The sequence below is a fragment of the Lytechinus pictus genome, chromosome 2 (genome assembly GCF_037042905.1).
Source record: "Lytechinus pictus isolate F3 Inbred chromosome 2, Lp3.0, whole genome shotgun sequence".
Classification (NCBI taxonomy): Eukaryota; Metazoa; Echinodermata; class Echinoidea; order Temnopleuroida; family Toxopneustidae; genus Lytechinus; species Lytechinus pictus.
Window position 1 is genome coordinate 70,233,578 of NC_087246.1, and position 14,084 is coordinate 70,247,661.

The following is a 14,084-nucleotide window of genomic DNA, read 5'->3' on the forward strand; positions in this document are numbered from 1 at the left end:
CGCGCCCACCCGTCGTTTAAATTTCATCTTCTTTTTGTTTGCCGACATTCATTTACATGATTTAACAATACTTCGTGAGTCGTGAAGATGTTAATGTTTAGAAAAATGTCACCTTTTCCAGTTATTGGGGTGCTTCTTGCCGTTGGCGTTGTGAAGTCTGCAGAGGGTAAGAAGAGATTTTTGTTGATCAGCTCTGTCTCTGAGTTGTTCCCGATCTGAAACAACTTCAATAAAACTATTAAAAGTCATTCCACGCACGTTGCGCTACTCTCTTTTTACACTAAGTTAGCGTGGATGTACGTGTCTTCCAACGACATTTTTCTGACCTAACTATTCACATTCTATTATTCATATTTTCATCCTTTCTATAATTTTTTTTCTAGTTACTACACTCTTGACTCGGTCCCATGTGCGATTTTTTGTGTGATGTTTCTGACTCTGACTGAGAAACATCAGAAACTGGTACTGTACTGGTATATTTAACTTTACCATTGTTTATTACTGATTGATAATATGTAATCTGAGAGATTGAAGAAGTTTTATTTGGCTTAACAGTACTTTTTATCTAAACGTTTTTTATTAGCTAAAAAAATCAAAGATCCCCGCCAGGATTTAAAAAAAAATTGTATTGCAAACCCCCTATGGCGGCTGCACCTTCGCTAATCCAGGGAGACATGGGACTGGGGTAGATTGGGTCTCAATAGTAATCTTAATAAAACTTGGAAACAGAAATTATGCACTTACCACGATTACATGGATAAAGGTCTATCGTGACACACAAATCCTGACATCGAGGCACAGACTGAACCTCAAAAAACAAAATATAGCCTTGGTCTCGATCGCCCATTTCGTTTTGAATTTTGAAAGAAGGAGAGGTATCGCAAACAGAACTTTTCGGTTTTTTGAGGTTCCAGTCTGTGCCTCGATGTCAGGATTTGTGTGTCACGATAGACCTTCATCCATATAATCGTGGTAAGTGCATAATTTCTGTTTCCACATTTTATTAAGATTACTATTGAGACCCCAATCTGCCCCAGTGTCTCCTTTGTTTTGCACGGTCAACTCCTGGGCTCCCTGGGTTACACCTTCGCAAGCCATCTGTGTACAAGGAGTTCAATGAAAAAATAAGATAATGTTTAAAAACTCCTCGAAAAAGACGGCTGCCAGCTGTCTACATGCGCACAAGCTTTTCAAGATTAGAGCTTATAAGGATACACGTAAGAACTTTTTCCATTGAGAATCTGCAACTTATGGAATAGGTCTAGTATTCCTGAGCTGTTGTAGTCTAAGGATGTATTACCAGGCCCAGCAGACGGGTGCAATTAACTCGGCCAAAACGCTCGATTTGATTTGAATTTTTAATGGACGTCCATGCAAATGGAGACAGTCCATTTTTTCATGAAAAATTCACTTGCTTATATTTTCACTGCTCCTCAAATGACTGAAGTCATTCTTCCACTCTGTACAGAGTACCTATACCCCAAAATTAATCATTGATTTTTACAATTAAATACAACTGTAACATTTCTCATGAAAATATATATATGTATGAATGATTGAAGTTAAGAAAATAATCAGAATCTAGTATTCAACACCAACCCGGTGTAATTTTTCTCTAAAAAAACCCCCAAAAACAACAAATCATGAAAAATTTTCCTGAGCCTTTGGGGCATAAATCCCTCACAGTGTGTTAGATGGCTAGTCGTCTGTGTAGGAGGAGAAACCAAAAAGTTCAACAAATGCAAGATGGTTAACTGATGTTGTCAAATCCTTCAAGTAACAGCAACAGTTGAAATGGAATGAATATTTTCCTATATGTAGGCCTACCAGAAAACATTGCTAAGTTCAAACTATTGAAAGATTACATAATGAATTTAGCCTACATGTCTTGTCGAACATGATGATTTTATTAACATGTCATTTTTTCCTTCACTTTTTGCTTTCAGCTACATCTGAAAAGACAGCCATCATTGCACTGAGTATTTTTATTGTCATTCCTGCCCTTTTTCTCCTGACCTGCTGCACAGCTCTGATTTTTGTCTGTCACTACCGTCACAAGATCCCAATCTTCAAATCCTTTTGGAGCAATGCCAAGAAAGGTGCCGGTACCACAGGAAAGACCCCAACGTCCTCAGCTCCACCGCCCCCCTATGCCCCAAGCAACCCCATGCCACCTCCAGCTGGAAACCCTAGTGCTCCTCCTGGACAGAACTCTCCAGGGTCGCATGAGAATCCTATTGAAGTGGATGAAGTGGTGATACCGATCAAGAAAGAATAAATGATAAAAATTTGCCGAACATATTCAACGCAATATAGTTCCTCTTATGATGGCTCACAAATGACTTTGAGCTGGAAATCACTTTTAGAGCATTTCAAATGGAGGCGCAATAGCTCAGTCAGTAGAGCGGAGGTTTTGGATACTGGTGACCAGGGTTTGTATCCCACTTGCTGCACTAGTGCCCTTTGTTAAGGCATTTACCCTTGTTACCAGACCCCTCAGAGAGGACCTTAGGCTGTTGGTCCACTGGTTGCTTGCTTAATGCTTACAAGCATTCATATTTTATTAGCGATCAGGTAAAAAAAAAAATCACCACTAATTTATAGTTTGCTACTTTTCTGAAAACATCCTTGTTGTGTGCAAACCTTTTCACCCGGTGAAATTATTATGCAGTTGAAATAATGAAAAAAATCTATGGGCATTAAACATAGAAATCATCAATGTAGGGAAAGTCTTTCTTCACTGTATCACATCAGCTATATGGGTGATGAAGATTGTTTTCAATAGTGGATTTTTTTTCCTTTATATTTCATATCTAATGACAATCAAAGCTCATGACTAGTATTAGGAAGAAAAACCACCAAAGTTTCACAAAACTCTGGTCGCATGAACTTCATATAATTGGGAAAGTTTTATGTAAAGTACATCATGCTTCTTAGTTATCTAATCTTCAATTTCGGATGGGGGGGAACAAACTTTTCCCTAAAAGGGTGACAAGTTATTAGGCTTTTCATTAAGTTTCCTTTTAGCACTTTTCTACCAATACAGACAGTATAAACTGCATATTTATAAAATTCCTTTCATGGACAATAAAGACTGAACAGTTTTAAAATTTAGATAAGTTACTTGAGTCCTTGAAGTTATATAAGATTAGGTGTTTTTTTTTAACTTTAGAATTGATTTATTAAAAAAAAAGCCACCAAGTTTTAGCATGCATTTGTACTATCCATGTAGAATAGACTTATAAAAGTTATGCACTCAGTGTCATGTTTTAATACAAATTCAACATCATTTCTTTACATTTAACATGTAATTGATTGTGATGTAGTGGAAGTCTGTAAAATCAGTTTTGATCGAACAACACATATTGATAATAATAATAATAATAATAATACATGAGATTAGTATAGCGCACTTTCCCTCTTGATTGAATGCTCAAGGCGCTTCAGAGCAGAACAACAAAAACTATTAACAAATAATTCATGCCTGAACAATAAGTCAATGTATATCATCTAACTAACTTCACTTCTTGTGGAAAATTCATTTACTGATATATATGTGCACTCATGACTGCTTACCTCTGGAACTAATTCTGACCTCCAATTTAAGATAAGTTATGAAAACTGCATCTTAAGTTTTACTAATAATTTGGTTATTTAATATTGTTTCAAATTCAGTGTTTGTGTGAAGAAGGAGGTTCAATTTATGACCAGCCACCCCAACCAACAATTAGTTATCCAGGAATGTTATAGCCTCATAAATTAACCTTCTACATCAACTCTTAAAATTGTAAGAAAATTTTTTTATTTGATCTCATATAATTTATGAAAAATCATCATTCCGTGATGAAATGTTCAGGGCACATTTTAAAGGCTAGATACATGTACTATCTCTATCACAAAATGTTGTGGATATGAGTGAAAAAAATGCCCTCATGAAATGGAAAGTGTTAATTTGTCACCGGGCCATCTTTGTATCTAGGAAGAATGGTCAAGAATCTTGTCATGAAACAGATCCCAGAGATTGTTTGACACTACATGTACCTAATATTCCAGACCACTTGACAGTTTCACCAAGATTTCATTGTTCACACCTCATACTTGAGTGAACTCCAAACTTCCACCTTGTTTTCTCGTTATTCTTTAAATTTCTCACTGAATTCCTTCTATTTAACAAGCACTTATATGTGTTACTGTTGATCACGTTTGACTGGTTTGTTACATCATTGTAAAACTTAGGATGTGCTTTTTACAAGTTTTATGGAAATCCCATAATTCATTTTCTGCAACTTATTGTTGGTTTTGGTTTAAACAATACTGATGCCAGCATTGAGCCAGGAATACATGTATATTAGAGTGAAGATACTTTAGGCTGAAGAAAGCTGAATATTTAAGTGTCATATGTATTCTTACTTGCCTATTTTAGTCTTTCATTGCTTTTATGAACTGTTTGTTAAAAAAAAAAAAATCAGAGAAACTTTTACATAAAGGTTAAAGTTTGAAAAAATGAGAGGAGAGGTATCAATTTATTTGCAATTGATGGCAAGTTACAACGGTTTCAACTTTCATTACCAAATTTTAGAAAGAACAATTGTAGCCATCGAAAATAAAATTTTTATACCTTTGGTTGCAACAGACATATTGGTCGCAAATTATGCAAATGATTGTAAGACCTAATTGATTTTGAAGCCAATGTTTTGACTTGCAATGAATTGTCAGTTTCCTGCTACACCATAATATGCAACCTTTTCAGAGAAAATGAAAAACCACATTTTTTTGTTGATGTTTTTTTTCATAAAATGTATTTCAAAACTACATGTAAGCACCAGGGACACCATCACTTTTCACTCAATACACATAATTTCTATTTTAAACCCAGACATACTGAAACTTTTCATTATGCATTGATCGGAGTAAAATCGCTTGAACAGAATGCCAAAACAAAACAATAACCGAAAAATGACAATGGACCATATTCTGTGCCGCCCTACCCTTGTGTCATGTAAGTTGGTAATGCTTAAATTAACAGCTGTTTAAAGCCTAATTTCATTATCTTGGCAGCTGATCACAGCTCCACGTTTAGTGTCCTTTGTCTTTTTTGGTTCTATTTTGTATTTCATTTTGTTCTAACATTCTGTTCATTCATGCAATTGACCCTGATAAGTGCATGTTGAAAAGGTTGGTATGTCCATTTATAATGCTATTTTCTGATTTAATTAATTTCTACTTTTCAACACAGTTCTGGCCATAATTTTTGTGTACCAAAGTGCCTTTCTAGATTAGAAAATCATACTTTCTGATACATTTCAAAGACCCTGACCCAAAAGTAAATTGAAAACTTATGAGCTTCACAAAATAGCAAAGCAAGGTTTATTAATTTTCATTGCTTGCCAGCTGAGTAGTTTGCTTGAGGATAATTATAAGGCTTTGAAAGTAGGCTCTGTTGTGCTTTTCACTTGTATCACCTCTGACATTCTGTGTCAGAAGCAATGTAAATCCAAAGTTTTGTATGAAGAAAAACTGTGTTTTTGTGCTTTCCAGATATCTATTATTTTTACTCTACTACTATTTGAGAACAGCATAGGAAATACATGACAGTAATGGGTCATTTCTCCCTGATGACAATAGCCCTTAAAATTTGTAAAATGGAATGCTTTAGGGCAACCATCTTTTTTAAAGTTGCCCCAAGATCTCCCACAAATATTCAACCTTCAGAAAATCAGTATTCTACTGTTTCTACATACAATAGAATAATGAGATAAATGCTTTTACAGCATAATTGCTTGAGAAAAAAAAAAGCTAGCCCTTGAAATGAATTCAGCAATCTCCCCAATGTGGCAATTCAAGATAACCCCTAAAATATTTGTTTACCTACCTCATATCATAGATGGCTTTTCCTGCATGCTCAAATTTAAAAACCTGCAACTCTGGACTAGATATTGTCAGGTTTTATTTCCTGCTTATTTGGTGTAGCTTGTATTCAGATAGTATATAACAGTTTTTCGTGATAATCTGGGCCGGATAGAGCCAAACAACGTAATCACCAAATTATGAACATAAACTGCAAGTCTTTGTTATCCATCTAAGCAAAGACATTGTTAGTGCCATATTCCTGTGAACTGTAAAAAAAAAAAAAAAAAAAAAAAAATGATGTTCATAACTATGTAATCACAACCCACCTGACTAACTACATGTATGCGATCAAATAAAGCCTTTTATAATAAACTAATATGAGTTTATATAAGCAAAATATTCAGTAGGCAAGCTGTTTATTGTGCTTATATAGTTTGTTTCACTTTTAGATTGGTTTTGGCGCTTTAAATAAAGTGAAGTCCCTGGTGCATGTACAGTATACCCTTACTTGGTATGTCCATGTGTATTGTCATAATTACACATTATGTAAAGACAGGAGATTTATTGACTTTGTGGTTAGTAATTTGAGAAAGTAGGCACTATCCATCTCCACAAAGCTACAGAATAAAATGCTGTAACAACAAAGAAAGTTTATTTACCATAAAACAACTATTCATGTAAATTGGGCAATATATAAGGCAAGTGAGGGATATGCAGATTTGGTAGCTGTGTCTATAAAAGTTTAAAATCATGAATCCAAAGTACTACAGAATTCCTAACCACAAGCTCAAAGTATTCATGTATTCTGGGGCAAACAAAATCACCTCATTTGGGATTTTCTGCTTTGATTTTTTTTAATTATAGGCAAATTGGTTACGATCTAATCCTTCCATATCTGATATCAGATTTGGCAAGATTAGGAATCAAATGCCACTATTGCAAATGTTGAATAATTTTTGAGAAGGGGAATTAATTTTAAAGCCTGAAAATATGAATTTAATAGTGACAGGGTTACATGTGGTGTAGGGATTCAGTTGGGACTATTCATGTTTACATTATGTGAAATGTTTTTTTAATAATTATCTGTACATATATTCTGAATTTAATAAATGTATTTAAAGTTATAACCAGACTTATAATTCTTTGTTTTCACAAATGCCTAGACTGAGTGGGTTTAGAACAAGTATAATGAGATGAAATTGATAAAGCATAACTGGAAATTAGACCCAAAGGACTCATTACAATTTTTTTAATTCACCCTTATGATATTCCCAAAAAAAATTATCAATACATAAGTATGATTGTTCAGAATTCCAAGAGCTTTTGCAGGGATTTCTCCAAGATTAAAGTATATTCAGAGTGATAATAAGTAAATTAGGAGAGCTTGTGATTTGTTAGCAAGGAGGAGTATCCTTTGCTATTGGAATGTAGGAGTAATTAATGCAGGCTAGTCTGCAAGCACAAACTCAATTTTAACAAATAATACCATGTATAGAGTGGCCGAGACTAAACCTCAAATCATAGTCCAGGATAGGCCCCATAAGAGAATTGACCAAACCTTGTTTTTTATATATACAATATTTTTTGATGGTTTCTTGTCAATTCGAGGGTGCTGATTACGAATCTGGATGATGCCACTCATGTAACCTTGAGCATTTTCCGCAAATTGGCAAAATCCAATATGGCCGCCAAAATATGCAAATTACCCATGAAAATCATAAAATTGTCCTCACATCAGCTATGAAATGCATGAAATTGTGTGGCAGGAGTGAAATACTCTCTGAAAAAATAATTTTTGACAAAATATTTATTTTCCTGATATTGAAAATGGCCGCCATAGGCCATTGTATACTCTATTATGTACAATATAAATGGGTAAAACTAATTTTCACAAAAAATGAGCACTAAACTGCAAAAATTAGCGATGTATGAACAAAGTAATATATGCAAATCGTCATTACTAACGAGATATATCATTTATTATGTCATATATGGGAACATTGCTGTATTTTGATGTCTAAAATAGCCACCACTAGCCCAAAGAGTATAATGTACAATGGCAATGGCCGGGGCCAAAAAAATGACAAAAGTGAGCACTAAAATGCATGTTATTAAAGGAGAATGAAACTCTTGGAGCAAGTTAGCTTTTGTGAAAGCAGAAAAATCAAAGAATAAGATCAACAAAAGTTTGAGTAAAATAGGACTAGCAATAGAAGAGTTATGAGCATTTGAATGTCGAGATCACTAATGCTATGGAGATCCTCCCGGCGGCAATGCGACCAAGATCTATGATGTCACAGATGAACAACTCTCCCCTTTTGGACACTGAAAAATATACCCCAAAACATCTCTTTTTGCTCATTCTAATCATATGACAAACGATTCATCAATGATATAATGTTGTGAAACCTCTGTACTTGTCCTCTCATAAAGAGAACACCTCACCTTGTGAAATACTCTATAAAAGTGAGAATATAAGTGAAATAACTACTAAAGTAATGAGGGAGTTGTACGTCTGTGACATCACAGATCTTGGTCGCATTGCCAATGGGAGGATCTACATGGCATTAGTGATCTCAATATTCAAATGCTCATAACTTTCTTATTATTCATTCAATCTTCCTCAAACTTTCAACAATATGTTTCTTTGATTTTTCTCTTTGATATGGATTCAGCTGGTTTCAAGGGTTTCATTCTCCTTTAAGATAAACGAGTGGAATACTGACTAAAAACATAATTGTTAATATGCCATTTATGTGATAAATGCTGTATTTTGAAATTCAAAACGGCCGCCATAGGCCCTATATTTATCATGTACAATGCGAATGGAGAAACTAATTTTCACATGAGTAAGAAACATAAAATTCATGTAATTGTGATCTACAAGTAAAATATTGTCTGACAACATGTTTTATAGCAAGACATCATTTCTTTTGTCATGCATGACATAAATGCTGTATTATGAAATTCAAAATTGCCCCTATAGGCCCTAACAGTATTATCTACAATGTGAATGGGGACATATAATGTTGTAATAATTTGGATTTGCTTGACTATGACATCCATATAATCCTGTTGGGTATGAGTAAAATGTTATTTGAAAACATATTTTTTTATAAATTATAGCATTTCTTCTGCCATAAAGGTGATAAATACTGTATTTGGACATTCAAATTAACCTCTAGAAGCCCTAACTAAATTATGTAACATGCGAATAGGGAAACTAATTTTCACAAGAGTGAGAATCATAAAATGTATATAACTGTGATGTACGAGTAAAAATATTGTCTTAAACATGATTTCTAACTAATTACATCATATATTGGTCGTGGAGGTAATAAATGCTGTACTTTGAAATCCAAAATGGCTGCCATAGGTCCTAAAAGTATTGTGTACATTGTAACATGTGACGTATAATTTTGACAGAATTTGGCTTTGCTTGACTCTAAATATTGCATATAATTGTGAATTGTGATGTAAGGGTGAATTATTGTCTAAAACCATGGTTTCTAACGAGATATATCATAATGTTGTGTACTTAAGGTGATAAACGATGCATTTTTAAATTGAAAATGGCCACCATAGGCCCTTATCGTATAATATACAATTTGAGTGGAGACAAATAATGTTCACAAAAAGGGCATATGGCAGCCATTTTGAATGTTGAAATACAGTATTTTTCACCTAAATTACAGAAGATATGATATTTTTTGTTATAAATCATGTTTTCAGACAATATTTCACTCATACATCACCATTTGGCCAAGCAAAGCCAAATTTTGTTGAAATGATTTGTTCCCACTCACATTGTGCATAATAACGAAAGGGCCTGTAGCGGCCATTTTGACTTTAAAATAACAGTATTTATCACCTAACTGGCAGAATAAATGATATATCTTAATATAAATTATGCTTTCAGACAATATTTTACTCATAGATCACTATTACGTGCATTTATGGTGCTCACTCCTGTGAATATTGGTTTCCCACTTTGCATTGTACATAATACAGTTAATGTCTATGGCGAAAGTCAAAATACAGTATTTAACACAAACTTGAAACCTGAATGATATATTTCGTTAGAAAATACGTTTTTAGACGGTATCCCATTAATTTATCACATGTATATGCATTTGAGTGCTCACTCTTGTGATTTCTTTGCTCCTCTTTCTCATTGTGCATAATATAATACTTTTAGGGTCTTTGACAGCCATTTTGAATATCAAAATACAACATTCATCACATACATGGCATATTAATAATATATTTCGTTAACGATTATGTTTTTAGTCAGTATTCCACTTGTTTAATCTTAATAATATGCATTTTAGTGATCACTCTTGTGAATTTTTTGGCCCCCATGGCCATTGTACTCAATATTGTTTGGGCCAGTGGCAGCTATTCTGGATATCAAAATACAGCAGTGTTCCCATATATGACATAATAAATGATATATCTTGTTAGTAATGATGATTTGCATATATTACTTTGTTCATCGATCGCGAATTTTTGCAGTTTAGTGCTCATTTTTGTGAAAATTAGTTTTCCCTATTCATATTGTACATAATATAGAGTATACAATGGCCTATGGCGGCCATTTTCAATATCAGGAAAATAAATATTTTGTCAAAAATTATTTTTTCAGAGAGTATTTCACTCCTGCCACACAATTTCATGCATTTCATAGCTGATGTGAGGACAATTTTATGATTTTCATGGGTAATTTGCATATTTTGGCGGCCATATTGGATTTTGCCAATTTGCGGAAAATGCTCAAGGTTACACGAGTGGCATCATTCAGATTCGTAATCAGCACCCTCGAATTGACAAGAAACCATTAAAAAATATCATACATGTGTGTAAAATAAGAAGCCACAGGGTCATTCTCAGAAAAATGCTACAATTGATGGGAGGAAAAATCGTAAAAATGAAGTCTAGAAAATGGGTTGAAAAATACATATTGTGAAAGTACCATGTATGAGAAAGTGGCAACAGAAAAGGGGCATGTCGCTGTTGCGTCAATTTGAAGTACTGACCGGATTAACTCAAGCACTGTATGTCAACGTTACGGAGGTTAAATCGTTAGCATTGTTCACTTATGTTACTCAATTAAATCACTTTTGAAATGATTGAAATAGAAATGCACACCATTTAGTTTCAGTGTGGTATCAACAGTTTTATTTACTGAAGCAAAAATGTTTGCAAGATAGCAAAAATATTCAATATTCTTTTTCAGAAGCAGGATTTTACCAAATAACATTTAACAAAAAGTACCATAAAAATCATTGCTCATCTTTCGTTTAGTTTAATGTTCATAATTTGAATGAGGCAACCTTAAAATAACTTTCATCCATAACCTGAGATCCTAAGCAACGCATGACCAATGCTGGGAATCAAAATATAGTTTACCATTAAATCCTCTCGATGGCATTTAACCTTGTCAACCTTCGTTACGGAAGTTAAAATCAAGTTACAAATTGCACTACTTATTCTGTTAGCTTAGGAAAATCCATATTAAGGTATTGGTATAACATTTTTCTTTTAGTTTATTGAAGATGAATGTGGAACGCATTGCTTAATTTCCCTCCCCCCCAAAAAAAAAAATAAATAAAAAATAAAAACACAACAGGAAACGGACAACTGTCATTTTTGTTGTCGTTCTTGTTCACAGTTGGAATGAGAAAACCGAATAACCGGGCCACAGAATTGTAGTTCATCTTACAAGTTTCTGGTCCTAAGTAATCCTAAGCAAGATCCTAAGCAATGCATGACCAATTCTGGGAATCCCAAGATACTTTACCATCAAATCCTCGAGTGGCATTTACCCTTGTCAATCTTCGTTACGGAAGTTAAATTAAGTTACAAATTGCAGTATTTATTTGTTAGCTTAGGAAATTCCATATTTAGGTATTCGTATAACCTTTTTTTAATAAATAAAGATAAATGTGGAACGCATAGTTTAATTTGCCACCCCCCCAAAAAAAAATGTGAAAAACATAAACAGGAAACGGAAACTGTAATTTTATTGTCGTTCTTGTTCAAAGTTGGAATGAGAAAACCGAATAACCGGGCCACAGAATTACAGTTCATCTTTAAAGTTTCTGGCAATAAACAAAATGTAACAATCGCAGTCCCGTAACCAGGACGAGTTAGTTCTCTTGGTTACGAGGACTCCCGCCGCTTGCCAATAGTAAAAAAAGATAGAAAAATAGGGGAAAATTTTTTTTAAAAAGGACATGGGGAAATGAATAATAAAAAAGTAAGGTGAATGAAACAAGAGGCTAAAAATTCACAAATACATAAATTATTAATGGAATCTATATGATCTAATCGCGATTTTTTTTCATTAGTTTGTTTTATCGAGATACGCAATTACGCATCCTATTTGTGATTTTAAAAAAAATGATGAATAGCTAAAATGTTTGATTATCGAAATACGTATTTCATTTATAAATTCCAACAAAGCGTGAGTGTTTGAAATACCCCTTTCCATGTTTTCATGTCAGTAGGCCTATATCGATTATTCAAGCGCTTTTCATGCACATTAAAGGGGTCATCCAGGCTGAAAAATATGATCTCGAACAGATAATAAGCAGATAAACAAAATACTGCAAATATGATCAAAATTGAACAAGAAATAACGAAATTATGCCATTTTAAAGATTTGCATTATTTTAGTGAAACAATATAGTCTATGCATATCTTCATGAATATTAAAAGAGTTGATTGATGGTGTACATACATGTAATCCCCACTTGTTTTTTTTTGTATTGTATTGCATGAAATTATTTTTTATTCAATTTATATCCTCTTTATTTGAAAGCGTGCTTAAGATGTCTGGTTTTCATATTGGAATGACACATATTTTCAGCTCGCGCTTCGCACTCACTGCGCATCATTTCCTTAGCAAGACACCCATCCTTTTTATGATTACAAAAAGTAATTAGTAGAATGTCCCATTTTGGGGACTAAACCTCAAAAAGCGCGCGTTTTACCTTTGCAATAATTGTTTATTGGATATATATCTTGTTCTCAAATTACAACGTCCAAAAATGATTGTTTTCATATCAAAATATGAAAAATTTACAGTCGCATCAATTAAGATACCCATCCTTGTGATTGGTACAAAGAGTGTTTAGAATGTCAAGCTTTCAGTCAGAATACGAAAAAAAAATCAGCTAACACTTTGTACTCGCATTAATAGTTTATTCAGATAACATCCTGATCATTTTTACAAAAAAATGCTAGAATTTCAAGTTTTCAGGTTAGACTACACAAGTTTTAGCTCGCGCTTTGCGCTCACATTTTTGATCGGTGATACATTAACCCTCCTCATGAGTCATTGCAAACAGTTTTTCTGTCTCTTTCCTTGTCCATGAAAGCTTATTTGTTTCTCATTTTTCCCTTTCTCTACACCATTTCTGCCGACTACAGCATTAGACAAAGCCATGCCACCTGTTCTGGAACTAGAATCGTGCTATCAATCTTAGCAAAGTACAGCAAAGAAGTGTTTTAACTTCCGTAACAGTAATTGTTACGGAGGTTAATGCACTTTATATAGCAAAGGAAATTAGAAATCTTAAGTTCTAAAGAAGATGCCAATATTCAAAATTTGTAGTATGAATTATTTAAAATTCTAAAAGCATTAAATATCATATATAATTCTCGGGAAATTGTTTTTTGCTGGCAATTTTCCCTCTTTTCAAAGTGATGTTGAAAATAAGGTGTGTAATAATAATTTGACAAGGATGAATAGCTATCATTTTTATGGGTAAATAGGTGGACGGTACCTTATATGATTTATATCTGTATGATCCAGAGTGATTCAGTAAAGCACAAATTTGTAGCATATTCAAGAAAAAATGTTACGGAAGTTAATGCGTTACGGAAGTTAATGTCTTTATGCTTGATGGTCCAACGTGGTCCTTATTTAGTAGCCATACCTTTGAAAATTGTATTTATTATGAAATGTGTCTCTTATTCTATATAATACTGAATCCTTAACAGAACTGCCAAAGTGCATATTTTCTTATGGTGCGTTACGGATGTTAAAGCTGTTTAGTCATACTTTTTATTTTTTAAGAATAGTCCTTTATTTCCGTGTAATACAGGAAACACATAGGATAATTCCCTATCAATTATTTATTAATGAATATCACTCTACTTGTAGACACATTATCACATAATATCATTCAGTATGAATGGGAGAAAAAACTTGTGGCAGTATTCGTTAC

The 14,084-nt window shown here is 33.6% G+C and overlaps 1 protein-coding gene across 1 annotated transcript; it reads left to right on the plus strand.

The window, feature by feature from the left end:
- Window positions 1–6,977, plus strand: LOC129253717 (uncharacterized). The gene is made up of 2 exons (XM_054892138.2): window positions 1–166; window positions 1,947–6,977. The coding sequence occupies exons 1-2, from the start codon at window positions 88–90 to the stop codon at window positions 2,276–2,278; spliced, it is 411 nt and encodes a 136-aa protein (XP_054748113.1). The 5' UTR covers window positions 1–87; the 3' UTR covers window positions 2,279–6,977.
- Window positions 6,978–14,084: the final 7,107 nt, after the last annotated feature.